Here is a 14,655-nt window from a genome sequence, read left to right as displayed (position 1 = left end):
CTTAGGGATTGACGGGTTGCAGTTAACCCAAATAAAATTTATTATGCACAAAGTCACAGTTTTTACTCTTGCATACAGCTAGTTTATTCAAAAGCTCATGCATAACATAACCACCAAAGTTACTCCTAAGATTCAGCTACACTAAAGTTGGAAATGATCACTTGTACTTATTTGAATTCCATACATCACTCACAGCATTATTTGCCAAAACAAAAAATGATACACACTCAATGATGAATATAGAAGGGAAGGAGCTAGGTGCACAAGCAGTCATGCACACATGGATATTATGATTGTCCTTAAGGTAGCAAAATGTTCAAGCATGTAAGTTAAACACGAATCTTTTGATTAAATGGTCAGTTCTTTTTGACATTGCATGCTGTTATATTCAACAATAAGTTCAGTAGATGATCACAGTATAAAAGGACACATGAAATGTCACACATATCATCAAAACACTCCGCAACTATAATGACAAGAAAAAGATATTGCAATAAACTTTTCATACCACAAGTGATAATGTTGCATCAAATGGCTTCAATAAATGGTCAAATTTGTGGCCTTCGAATATTCCATTGGACCAGAATCTGGAATTTTCAGCATCATCCAAACTGGTCGAGTCAGCATCTTCTTCGCATGTGGTACAATAGATTTGCAAACCTTGAATATCAACACTTTTATTAACTTGGGACCCTGCCACCTTTTCACCTGATGATCTAACATCATAGAAAAACATAAACTCAATAGCAATCTAAGTATGGTCTCAGACAGGATTTTGGAAATCGAGATTAAAAGAAAAAAACTGAATTACTAATATAGAGACTAATTCAGATTGTGGCAGATTTATGTGCAAAATGTAATTACATAGAAAAGAGGAAAGAGGCAACTATTATTCATAAAGCAATGTTCAAATCAAAACAAATGAGAAAACATCATGGGTGCCTTCAAGCTGGAAATTCTCAATATTATTCCACTACATTGAAAAAGAACATCTCACGAATATTAAGACCTAAACACCTAAAATATGAAGCCAAGATCATCAAACTAAAACAATTGAAGCCAAATCAATGTGAAAGAGCTGGACAGCCTTTTCATAAACTAGCAAGACATCTATATTACTTCTAAACAAAAAAATTTATTACTGATTTGTATGGTTTCCATGGATCTAGTTTTGAAACGCAACTACATGTCTTTACTAGTTTACCATCAAATTCTTAATCCGGTTTTACAGGCATAATTCCGATTTCTTGGCCACAGATATAAAAGGCATGAATATAACAACCTGGCAACCCAGCAGAAAAGAAACTTTAATTGAACAACCAAACAGATGCAAACAATTAAAAATAAATATTAGCTATGTTAAGAGTGCTTTCATTAAACATCAAATTAGACTTTCTGTAGAGTTAATGCATTCAGCAATTACTATTCATTAAAACTATAACTAAGTTTAATAAGAGAAAAATAGATAAAACAAAATTCTCCAAATCTTAATAAGAGTACAAATATAACATGTATGAGAAATGGAAAGTTCTACCTTGAAGCAATTTTCAGGAATAATGGATGGAAATTTCATTTATGAAGGATTAAGGAACCATCCCATCTTAATGGTCTCCAATCATACTAGTGACAATCATACTCCTTGATTAACCCACAACTAAGCCAAGTGAACTACCATTTTTCCCCAAAACCCCAACCACAAAAGCCCATGATAAAAAGAACAATAATAAAAAGAGAAAAAGAGAAAGAAAAAAAAACAGCTCGGGTAGAAAATATTGGATTCCTAGCATTCTTGTCTATAGAAACAAATTGCCCCATCCATGCATTAAAGGAAAATTCGTAGTTATTTGACATTATTTCTAGGAATTCTTCAGTGCAAACCACAAGCCCTTGTTTGTTTTGGGAAAATGTTTTCCACTTCCTTTTTCTAGTTTTCATTTCCTTTTATTAATTTTCTAATTTCACAATTCAATTGATAATCTGAACTATTCACAACTAACAACTAATAGAATAAGTTACTAATCTAAAATCATACAATTTGGATGGATTACAGATCTATATATGTAGCATCACTGCATATCTCAGCTAGGTATTATTGAAGAAACAAAATGGCCGATGTGGAAAATAAAAAAAAACATGAAACACAATTGCATCCAAGAGTAACATCTTAAGAAAAATTACCCAACCAGATTTTGCTTTATCGTCAAGCTGGAAAACGTCAAACCTAACAGAACCTGCGACTGCAACTGCAACAGGACAAAATTAACATTATACATGGCAGTTATAACTATATATAAGATAGCAAACAGTATCAATCTAGAAACAGTTTTCTCCCAAAATCTATTGCAGGAAAAGGATTATTTAAACTTTGAGTTGTCCAGCGCATTCTTATGGAAATAGTAAACCAATTCAGGGAATTTCTGACGCAAGTATTCAATTTTTTTGTATTTGTTGTGTTGAATTGGGACAAGGACAAATTAAGTTCTTCCATTAAAGAGGCCCACCCTTATTTTGTTCAAGTAAGCGCAAATTGTCTGATCTGTGAATCCCTTAGAATCAATTATCAATCTACTGAAATCCCAAAGTTTCATATATTAGTAATAGAACTAGAACACAGAATAATCCATTAATTTCAGGTCCGATCTCTATTAATCTAGAATATGACCCCTAAGTAGCAGATTGATGGAGAAAGTTCTTTCAAAAGTAATATACTGAAGTCAAAATCTATCAAATCTGCAGTAGCAAATGAATACGCAACTCACAAATGAGTCATCATGATACCAAAAATATGAAGAACACAAGCTTCAAATAAGTTATTGCACGACCTATTGCAATAAAAATGGAAGCAGCTCAGAAGCAACAAATATAACCTATGACCATATGTAATGGCTATACAATATTCAATCCTACAAGTTGAAGCACAAAAATGGTAGGCTTACCGAGTCAAGTTGCGTATCTCTATACTGGACGTGGAAATTTCTAACTGATAATTGTATGCTCTCAAGAACCTATAAGTAAATCAAAAATATTGGAAACAATAAGAATGATCAAAATCATAAGTGCATCTCCAAAGAGATGGGCAAATACCTCAAATGAAAATTAAACCTAACAAAATACAACACTATTTGCGATAATTAAAAGAATGTAATGTCACCTTAGCAGTTATATATGAGATAAATGACTTCCCAGCTTGATTATCTGGAGACATAAAAAAAAGAGTAAAATAACAGTGTAGGCAATGGGTTTTCAAATCAAGCATGAATGACACCATGAATCAAATAGCTTTACCTTTATTTTCACAAAAACTCAATGTGCCGTCAATAATATCATAATCTCATTCAAAACCCTATGTACTAAGAAAATGTGATGTAACATGTCCTACAAAGAGAAGTAAATAGCTTGTTGTCCACAATCGGGTGACATTAAATGAGAACAAAAAATCTCTACATGGGTTATATTTTCCAGTCATAGCTGCATGTACCATTGTATATAGTTGACAAACTAAAGAAGAAAACTGGCACAGCAGGTCAAGGAAACAATGGATTTATGCCATGTAAAATCACTTGAACATGGAAATCAAGTAGCTTACCGCATACGCGTCTGGATATTTTTGCAAGCTCTGCTGCAGCAAGCTGAGCCTTTTTTCCAGCAAATTCTCTTCTTTCAACCACCTCCATACTCCACTACCACAGGAAAAATACAATGAATTTGATCAAATGCATGTATACAAAAAAGGATGCTTATTTTTTACTCTACTACTTTTCTCCCACAAGAGTGAGCCTCAGATCATTGGTAAGATAGAGGGTGCTTCAATGCCTATGGGTGCTCAATTGAAATTCTTTGGGTGCTTTTACCCTAAAAAATTAAAAGTCGATACAAAGGTCTAATGGAGTTTCCGCTCGAGCCCCCCTCGCCCCGCCTAGATCCGTCCCTACATGACCATGAGTCACAGCATGTTGTGGAAGCGGAGAAAGGAAGGCCGAGTACAATAAGCCCAAATAGACCAGACCCCCCTCCTAGGACTCTAAAATGTGTGAGCCTTGTGCACTGCATTTGCCCTTCATTGTTTTTCTTGCAGAACGGCAGAAGTGAAGTTAGTTGTAGAAGAAAAATGTGAAATTTCAATACCTCGTGCTCATCCCGCTGAGATGCACAGATAAATACATCTTCTAAAACAATGATGATGGGGTGGTCCCAGCCAAGCTTTTTCCATGAAAGTTTGATGCTTAGCCTCCCGATTCTACCTATTAAAAGATAACAAATTCAAAAGATTTTAGTAAGACAGGAAGCAAAAATCCCATGGATAGTCAACCCATGAAAAAAACAGAGTAATAAGCATACCCAGCTTTATAGCAAATGGCAATTGGAGATAATCAAAGGCTTCAGGAATGAGTTCCACATTCTCCAACAATACTTCTTCTGTGAAAATTAGATTTGATATCATAAAGAGTTACCGCTTACAAGTGGATTGTTAAATTACACAATATAATCTGAAAATTGAAGGAAAAATTAGGTTTTACACGTTAAAACTTATTAACTAATTTGATAATCACTTCCTGATTAGAATGCACCAATTCACCCAATTTTAATAGAAGAGAGAAAAACAAAAGGCAGATTACCATTCCAGAGGCTGAGCTTCAGTTGGTCTTTCTGGATGTTTTTAACATATCGACCAAGATAACCTACCAACACGCGATGAACCAATCCTTCGAACATTATCTTTCTCCGCTGTTTCCCTCGTTTTATGGAGGTCTAACTGACAAAATCTGCTTCTTTCACTGCAACAAAGAAAAAGGGATAAGCTACAAAAATGCCCCTAACGTTGAGAACGAAGAGCAATAATACCTTTAATGTTAAAAATGGTACAATTAAAGACCCAAGGTTGACAACTTAGTTCAAAAAATTCCGGTCACCTAAATTAACAAAATGTCTTTTGTGCCCTCATCCCCCTCACCTGTGCAAACCGTAAAACCTTTGAAACCAACATCAAATGCGATTTTCAGTGGCGCCACGTCGACGGAATAATTAGCGACTATCCTCGATGGTACCGTGATATTAACGAACTCTATCATCTTGCCATGGCAGACCCATATTGAATTTCTTCAATCTTATGAAACTGATTTTTGTATACGACCTACCATCCTTACTGGAAAAGCTTATTCAAAGAGAGAAAAAAGCAAGGAATATAGAACTCGATTGTGGTGCCTCCATTATCAATACAACAAATTCCCAATAAATGCTCCACATTAGAATTTTACATGCAGTTGATACAAATTAAAATTTATCAGGTGCGTCAACCTGCAATTATATAGGTGGAGGTCGAAGTGAACTGTATGAGAAAGAACGGTCTCAAAGTGAAATCAAACAAAAATGAAGTGAATCAACGATTTTGGGTTCTTGGGGTTTTTTTATTTAAGAGATTTTGGTGAGGGTTTTTAGATTTGGGGATTCAAAATGTTAATAAGTTTTGCAGAGATGAAGAATAAAGGGTATAAATGATATTTGGTCTGGTGAAATTGATAAGTTGGAAGATCCAAAATAATTATTTTAACCCTGTAAAAAAAAATTGTCAGTAATGTCTAAAATTGAACCTAATTGTCAATGTTAGCCTCTAATTGTACCATGAATATTATTGCTCTTTTTTTTTTTTTTTGATACTTGTCAATGGTAAGGGTACTTTTGCATTTATCCCAAAGAAAAATAAACCACTTCAGATGTCTAAACAATATCAAATCAGGTTGGCATCATACCGTAATCAGGGAAAGAGCCAATTTCCAAAAGAATACATAATTTTGAACATTCAAAAAGAAATTGAATAAAGACACTCTAAACATTAATAATACATGCCGAAATTCAATTTGGTCACTACACAAATTTCATATTACCGAGTTCAAGAACTCCGATACTGCTCTTGCCTGCACATAATGAGGACGATCACCACCTAGGGTGTAAGAAGATCATTTAAGCAATTAAAGAAACTAGGAGCTATAATGAAGAAATGAAGAAAACGCTGGTTGAACATGGAGCAGTTCGGAAAACGGACCGAAAATGAAGTGATTTCTGGAAGCGAATCAATGGAAATTGCAGTTGGCAGAGCCGCAAAGAGTAGAGAAGGAATTACAACTTTAAAAGGGGCGATGTCTTACTTGCTCGTTGAGTCGTTATTCCATTGATCAGAAATCACGTTGAATGGCTGAACCAACCATGAACGAAGACAGGAAGGGGAGAGAGCAGAGTGGCGCTTCAATTGGGGATTTAGAATAGAACAAGAAGTTGAACCTTGAGTTGTCTATAGATCACAGGCTTAAACCCGAGGCCGCCCCCCAATTTCTTTGGCTAATAATTAGTACCTATATTTTCGACAAAACATACTGTTTAGTCTTTATATTTTCAAAAACACACTGTAAGCTCTCTAACTTTTTTTCGTGAACTGTTTAATTATTCCGTTTGTTTGTTAGATTTTTTACCATTTATTTCATAAACGACTAAATTATTCTTTACTATTTACCTTCAAATTTCAGAAAACGAAATCTAATTTAGAAGAATAAGCTATTTGTATAGAGAACAAGAAAAAGAACGTAGACTTAGGTGCTGTTTGATAAAACTGAAAATTAAGTGCTGAAAAAATAAGTAATGAATTTTAAGTGCTGAATATTATAAGTGCTGAAAATATTGAATGATATAACTTTTATAAAAATATTAGTAGATAATGTTTAACTTAAAACGTTAAGTTAAATATTTTGACTTATCAAAATAAGTGATTTTTAACTTAATTGACCAATTTAAGTGGTGGAGAAACAATCGTTATCAAACGCACTTAAATTAAATAAGTGCTTAGCATTTTAATTTAAGCAATTAAGTGATTTATCAAACAAGACCTTAATGTTTACGAATTTGAATGATTAAGAAGAAAATCAAGAAAAAGAACGAGTAAATTACACCAATGATACCTAAACTTTACCCTAGTTCACACTTTGATACCTAGATTACATTTTGTCCCAAAAATATACCTGAAGTAACGATAATCGGACAATTTAGTATATTTTACCGGTCAGTGGCCGGTCAATGCGAGTTTGACAAGTAAATTACACTGATCGTACCTGAACTTTGTCTTAATTCACACTTTGGTACCTAGATTTCATATTGTCCAAAAAATACATATCAAGTAAAGATGACTCAATATTTTAGTACATTTGACCGATCAATGATCGGTCAACGCGACATGGACCATTTTAAATTAAAAATTGAGACTCATCACACACTCAATTAACATAAAATACAATACTACTATTTAGCTTTATATATATATATATATATATATATATATATATATATATATATAATGGCAGTATTATAATTTGTTGTTTTTTTATAGAAATTGGGACGAGACAGAACTTGGGCGGGGTGAGCACCCATGGCCCAAGAACTGACAAACCCGCAATATATAAATAAAAGAAAAAAGTGAGTGTTTGAATAAGAGAAGAGGAAGGAGAACAAACAAAAGAATGGGGAAGAAAAGATAGGAAAAGTTAAGAAAAACGCAATTATGAAATACTACAAATGTCATCATTGATAAACCTGTGGCAAAAAGCAGGAACTGAAGGCCACCGATTGATCACGAAGGAAGAGACTCCAAACTTTGCCAATGCATCAGCAACTCTATTTCCTTCCCTAAAGATGTGAGAAAAGATAATATTCATTCTAGAGCAAATGCTGAGATAATACAACCACTCTTGTCGAATACTCCAAGGAACATCCATGGAGCGGTGTTTAAGTAGATTAACTAATTGTTAATGAAGTGTATGGTGAGTCCTAATGTTTAGTTTAAACTGGTCAAACTCACGTTATCCGGTCACTAACCGATCAAATGAACTAAATTTTCAGTCACCTTTACTTGAGTTGTGCTTTCAGGATAAAATAAAATTCAGGTACCAAAGTGTGAATTATGATAATGTTTAGGTACCATTGATGTAATTAACTCACAAAACTTACGTTGACCGGTTATTAACTGGTAAAATATACTAAATTGTCCGGTCATCGTTACTTCAGGTATATTTTTGAGACAAAATGTAATATAGGTACCAAAATATGAATAAGGTAAAGTTCAGGTACCATTGGTGTAATTTACCAGAAAAAACACTCAAAGTTGATTTCAGATGCAGTAGAGTGTAAAGGAAAGAAAAATAAAAAGGAAAAGAAGAACGCAGAAATGAGAAACAATGAAAATAATGATCTTATATATTTGATTTTGTGGTAAAGGGTGGTTAAGGCAATACATTTTTATTTTAAATAGATTTTGACTCAAATCCAAATGTTAACTGCTAAATACCGCAACCAAATTCCTTATCACCGTCTCTTTTGGACTTTTTTGCCCTTCTCATAATTTTGATCAAAAACTGAAAATTCTCTCTCCAAAATCATAAACCCGAACAACAATAATTGAAATTATGAAAATAATTGATGTGTGACAATCCGAACCCTGAAAATGGATGATTACGAGTCGGAAACATTAAGATTTACATCTTTTTATCAAAGAACTCATGAAAATAATACATATTTTTCATGACGATTTTACATTTTTCGTCACAAAAAATAAGAGAATTTTTCATTTTTCGTCATAAAAAATTGAATGGTTTAGTATTTTTCGTCACTAGAAATTTTACGATTTTGCATATTTCAAAATTTGTTCTAAACGGATGCGGCATACCGTTCGACCCATGGTGGGAACAGATGCGGCATATCGTTCGACCTATGGCAGGAACGGATACGGCGTACCACTCGACCCATGGTGGGAACGGATGCGGCATACCGTTCGACCCATGGCGGGAATGGATGCGGCATACCGCTCGACCCATGGTGGGAACGGATGCGGCATCCGTTCCCGCCATGGGTCGAACGGTATGCCACATCCGTTTAGGCTAAATTTTGAATTTTCTCTCAAAAAAAAAATTTCCAATTTTGAAAATTTTTTTATGCCAAGGGCAAAATTGTCCAATGGGTGCGGTGGTAAGGAATTTGGCTGCGGTAATAGCAATCCCCAATCCAAATTGACTAACAGAATCTTCATGAGAGTCTAACGGTAGGGACTAAACAGTTCACCAAGAAAAACGTTAGGGACTAAACAGTTCATCGAGAAAAAAGTTAGGGATCTTACCATATGTTTTTAAAAATACGGAGACTAAACAGTATGTTTTGTCAAAATATGAAGACTAATAAATTAATTACCCAATTTCTTTTCTTTGGCTACGTCTACCACCCATCGAGAAGCTAGTTTTCATATGTCAGCCTTCACCGCTTTAGCCATCCACCAATCCAAAGTTTTGTTATTTGACCCGTGATCTATCTTAATTTGTGCAATTTCACCCAATTTGAATTGAGAGTTAACATAATTATTATTTTATTAACACGTGACAATATTTTTACACTTAAATTTAATCAATTTTAGGCTTTGTTTGATAAACTACTTAATTGCTTAAATTAAAATGTTAAGCACTGATAACATTGAGATATTATTTACGGGACTGAAAGGGATATTAACCAAAACGACCGCGTATCCAGGTGATCGGGAAAGCTATGGCGTATCAAGCAAGCTACCAAAGTGGCGGATCACATAAATTCCTCCATACGCTATCCGTAGTCAAACCTTTGGGAGACCCGCCATCACGCCTCGATCCGCCCCCTGAACGGTTGAGCCGATTCCCGACAAAGGCACTAATAACCCATTAATGAGCTAACAGTCATACTTGAGTAAGATCAGTAACCGCCATTAATGAGGCATTAATGGAGACTTTCTAGTTACCAGGAGTTACAACTACACGACTATAAATAGCTTGTATCCCAAGCTATTGAGGTACACTTTTTACGCTCTCCTTAAACCCTACTTTGTCATTATAGTTTATTCTACTATAATATACTAACTTTGGCATCGGAGCTTCCCCTGCCGATCCCAATGGCGCCCCCCGCAGGGAAGGAATCCGATCGAGAGTTCATCACCAGTCATCAATTGGTGCGGTGAAGGTGGATGTTCTAATCCAAAAAGGACTTAGTTCACAATCCAAACATGGCAAGTGGAGGGTCTAACCCCTCAACTGGAACCACAACACCATCAATACCACCTTCAGTTAATCCCCCGACAAACGCTGGTCGAATTGATCCTGATCAGCCAATCATCCATGATGAAAGAGAAATGTCGCCAGATTCCTTTTTAGAGATTTGTGCAGATGTCGTGGGGAGTATGCATGGGCCCATTATGGCAGGTCGATTGAGGGCCTATTTGGAGAACCATGATGTAGGTGGACCCACAACAGGGACAATTCCCTCGCTGAATCGCCGTCGTCCACCAAGGCCAACCATATCACAATGGCAAGCCGCCTATTATAGACCGGGCTCTCTTCGCGATTCGTCATTCTTACTCTCTCAACCCACAGATTCAATGGTCGTTAATCCAGAGCTCGCCAGTAATATACCAATAAACCGGAGGTTATTTCCCAATATACCAGAGGGAAGTCGAAGGAATGATCAAGCTCCCTCGAGGAACATGACTAACCCGGGAATTACTATTGGCGGGCCTCGAGCTCTTCCGGTGCAAATTGGAACGCAGACGGATCACCCAGAAGGGGAACGTGATGATCGAAGACATAGAAGGCGAACCAGATCATGTGGGAGAAGACGATCCAAATCCCGTTCTCATCATAGGCGTCGAGCTGGATCCCCCCGGTGGGGAAGATCGCTTACACCTCTAGGAGGAAAAGAGGACGAACGCCGAGCCGGTCACCTCACCAAGTCATACCACAGCCACCACCGAATCAAGGAGGAGGTGGACGGTCCCCACCAAGAGGACGTGGCGGAGGTGGAAGACGGTCGCCATCAGATCCTTCATCAGAATCCAGCTCCTCCTCCTCACAGTGAAGCAGATCTCATAGTAGGAGCCGCCCAAGAAGGAATCAAGGTTCTCTGGCGGATCAAATCATGGAAGAAATACGTAGGCAGAATGAGGAGAATGTCAGGCACAATCCTTTCACCAACCGAGAATCGCCCTTCACATAGTGGATTGAAGCTGAGGAAACTGATAGGCATTTTAAGATCCCAAATATACCAGGCTACTCTGGTGAAGATAATCCTAAAGCTCATGCAAGGAAGTATCGTATGTTGCTTGGACTTAACCGTGCTAGTGAAGCAGTGTTGTGTCGGATGTTTATCACCACGCTAAAAGGCCCGGTGTATGATTGGTTTCAATCTCTCCCCCCAGGATCGATAGATAGCTGGGATCAATTGAGTAGAGAATTTTGCGCAAAGTTTGCAGGAAGCATCCCACCAGTGGTTAAATCGCGAAAACTCTTTGAGCTGAAGCACTAAGAAAATGAGTCTCTAAGAGATTATGTCAATAACTTCAACAAGTTATGCATTCGCGTGGTAGATGTGGATGTCCCCATGGCCGTAGAAGCAGTGGTAAAAAATACGACTTGTAAGATCTTGCAGGTGGATCTAATCAGAAATAAGCCAAAATCCATAACAGAGCTGATGGAAAGGTGTAAGGATTTCATGGAAGTTGATGATATCCGAAGAGAGTCTGCTTCTCCTCCCAAGAGAGGGAAAGGAGAATCCCAAAGATGGGCTAAGGAAAAAGAAAGGCTCCCTGACTCATCCTCCCGAAGTAGGCGGAGAGGCTCCAGGAACAAATCAGCATATACGCCATCGTTTACACCGTTAAACGCCTCCAAAAGCGAAGTACTGATGTGGATAGAAAACAGCCAACACAAACGGAGCATTTCATACCCCGAACCAAAGGGAGGGGAGTACACTAATACGGGGAGAAACCCCAAAAATTATTGCAAATATCACAGGAGGAATGGTCATGAAACGGATGCATGTTGGGAGCTGGTCAGGGAGATTAAAAGGCTTATTGAGAGAGGAAAGCTGGACAGGTTCGTCCAGAATGACAAGAAAGGAGAGGGAGACAAAGCAAGAGATGATCCAAAGAAGAAGGCTAAGGGGGTCATCAACGTAATCGCTGGCGGTCTAGGGTATCAGCCTACAGTAAAGAAGGCGAGAACTACCGCTCTAGATAGAGCATCACTCAATCGCCCCTTTGCAAATATTGGTCCAGTGATCCCTCCACATGCAGATGCTTTCATCATCACCATGATGGTGGAAGGATCGGAAATGAAGAGGGTGATGATAGACACTGGCAGTTCATGCAATGTCATCACTAGAGGAGCGTTCGCCAAACTCAAGGTTGATCCTATTCAGATAGAGACCACCATCGTAGACATCCTGGGAGTTACAGGTCACACAATCCAGACAAAGGGGCAAGTGACGCTGGAATGTGAGTTAGCGGATGAAGATCAGGTGTGGATGGGAGATCTGGAGTTCTCCATCATGGACGGTCAATTGGCATACAACATCATCTTGGGGCGGCCTTTTATCTCAGAAGTGGCGGCTCTCATATCAATACGCCATTTGACGATGTACATCCCTACGGCCAAGGGAGGAGTGATGATCAAAGGGAATCAGAAAGTTGCTCAAGAGACATACTCGGCATCCTTATCGATTCGCCCATAGTCTAAGGATGATGAAGAAGATGAGCTTGTTACGATGGCCCTTGGAGATACAGAAATGTTCCTTATTGCGGATGGTAAGCAGGTGCGGGTCACCAAAGGGGTGAGAGAAGAGATTAAGGAGAATGTTACGAAAGTTCTCCTCGAATCAGAAGACGTGTTCGCATGGAAAGATGAGATCCTCATAGGGGTCAGTCTAGATATGATCACTCACAAACTCAATATCGCCGAAGACGCGGTCCCTGTAGCTCAGAAGAGAATGAATCATGGTCCAGAGAGACAGAAAGTGATCGATGAGGAGATATCTAAACTGAAGAAGGCATACGCCATTGAGGAAGTTATTTATACGCAATGGCTGGCGAATGTGGTCCTAGTTAGGAAGGCAGGCGGATCATACTGCATGTGTATTGATTTCACGGACCTTAATAAGGCTTGTCCCAAAGACAACTACCCTCTGCCTTGCATTGATATCCTAGTTGATGGAACCACAGGACATGCAATATATTCCTTCATAGATGTGAAGTCGAGCTATCACCAGATCCCCATGGAGCCATCAGACAGGATCAAAACTTCCTTTGTAACTCACCAGGTGACCTATTGCTTTAAGGTCATGCCTTTTGGGCTCAAAAATGCTGGAGCTACTTACCAGCGGATGATGCACAAGATATTCGAAGGAAGAAAAGGTGACAACTTCTCAGTTTACGTGGATGACATGATCATTAAGAGCACCATCATGGAGAGGTATGCAGAGGACATAAGAGAGGTCTTAGGAGTCCTTCGCCATCATAACATTAAGCTGAATCCTGAGAAGTGTACTTTCGGGGCAACTTATGGAAAATTCTTGGGATATATGATCAGCCAAAAAGGAGTAGGTCCCAATCCAGATAAAATCAAAGATGTACTGGACATGAAGGCGCCATAGAATGTCAGAGAAGTGCAACGTCTTAACGGGCGGATCATAGCACTTGGCAGGTTCATTTCGTGCTCTGCTCGTAGATGTCAACCTTTCTATGAAGTGATCAAAAAACAGAAAGCGTTCGAGTGGAACGAAGACTGTAAGCAAGCTTTTGAAGGGATCAAGCGCTTCCTCTCAGAACCACCTTTGATGAGCAGGCCCTTGGAAGGTGAGAATTTATACATGTATGTTTCTGTCATTGATAAAGCAGTTTGTACTGTCATGATAAGGGAGGAAGATGGCCAACAATATCCAATCTATTATGTAAGCAAAGTCTTAAAAGATGCCGAAACTCGGTATTCAAGATTGGATAAGATGGCGTTAGTTGTGGTCACCACCTCGATTCGCCTTAGACCCTACTTCCAGGCTCATACAGTCATCGTCTGCACCAACATACCCATGAGGAAGGTACTACAAAAGCCAGAAACTTCAGGGAGGTTGATGGAGTGGGCAATCCGCCTAGGCGAATTTGACGTTCGTTACGAAGGCAGATCCACCTTGAAAAGCCAAGTCTTGGCAGACTTTGTAAACGAATTCACTGAAGAAGGTGTGAATCTTCCTAAACCGAAAGTAGAGGAATGGACGATGTACACTGATGGCGCTTCTTCAGCAGAAGGTGCAGGGATAGACATAGTGATCAAAGGACCTCATTACATCAAGTTACATTATGCTGCGAAGCTAGAGTTTCCCGCGACAAATAATGTTGCAGAATATGAGGCCTTGATATTGGGGTTACGCCTGTTGAAGGAGATTACACCGGAGCGGGTTGTGATCTATGGCGACTCCAAGCTGATGGTCAACCAGGTGATCAAAAACTTTGATGTGAAAGACGAAACTCTAGTCAAACATGTAGAGGAGGCCAAAAAGCTATTAAACCACCTGTAAATCAAAGAAACTAAATGGGAGTTAGTCCATGTGCTTCGAGGATCAAACACAGAAGCGGACCACCTGGCTAAACTAGCTTCAAGCAAAGATCAGTGGGCGGACCTGCAATGCCCATTCGAGGTGAAAACTAGACTGGCATTCACCCCAGAAGTCGTAGCTCTCCTTACATCCGCTGGGGGAGATTGGAGATCGCCGATCTAGCAGTATCTAGCAGACGGAACTTTGCCTCAAGACAAAGAAGAAGCCAGGCGGACGGTGAGA

At 38.5% G+C, this 14,655-nt stretch overlaps 1 protein-coding gene across 7 annotated transcripts in view; it reads right to left on the bottom strand.

The window, feature by feature from the left end:
* Positions 1-6,282, bottom strand: part of LOC136208457 (uncharacterized) — a 39,095-nt gene extending 32,813 nt beyond the window's left edge. Inside the window, exons 1-11 of one of the 7 annotated variants that reach the window (XM_065999351.1) lie at positions 6,144-6,271; positions 5,883-5,938; positions 4,952-5,295; positions 4,617-4,775; positions 4,339-4,416; positions 4,126-4,241; positions 3,587-3,680; positions 3,152-3,195; positions 2,937-3,005; positions 2,179-2,243; positions 509-716 (exon numbers count right to left, since the gene is read on the bottom strand). In XM_065999351.1, the coding sequence (XP_065855423.1) occupies positions 509-716; positions 2,179-2,243; positions 2,937-3,005; positions 3,152-3,195; positions 3,587-3,680; positions 4,126-4,241; positions 4,339-4,416; positions 4,617-4,713 (771 nt within the window). In that variant the 5' untranslated portion in view covers positions 4,714-4,775; positions 4,952-5,295; positions 5,883-5,938; positions 6,144-6,271. Of the gene's footprint in view, positions 1-508; positions 717-2,178; positions 2,244-2,936; positions 3,006-3,151; positions 3,196-3,586; positions 3,681-4,125; positions 4,242-4,338; positions 4,417-4,616; positions 4,776-4,951; positions 5,674-5,882 lie in introns of all 7 variants that reach the window. The other 6 variants (XM_065999354.1, XM_065999352.1, XM_065999350.1 and 3 more) reach the window with 6 other exon arrangements.
* Positions 6,283-14,655: the final 8,373 nt, after the last annotated feature.

The sequence above is a fragment of the Euphorbia lathyris genome, chromosome 10 (genome assembly GCF_963576675.1).
Source record: "Euphorbia lathyris chromosome 10, ddEupLath1.1, whole genome shotgun sequence".
NCBI lineage: Eukaryota > Viridiplantae > Streptophyta > Magnoliopsida > Malpighiales > Euphorbiaceae > Euphorbia > Euphorbia lathyris.
This window is presented reverse-complemented; position numbering and strand designations above follow the sequence as displayed.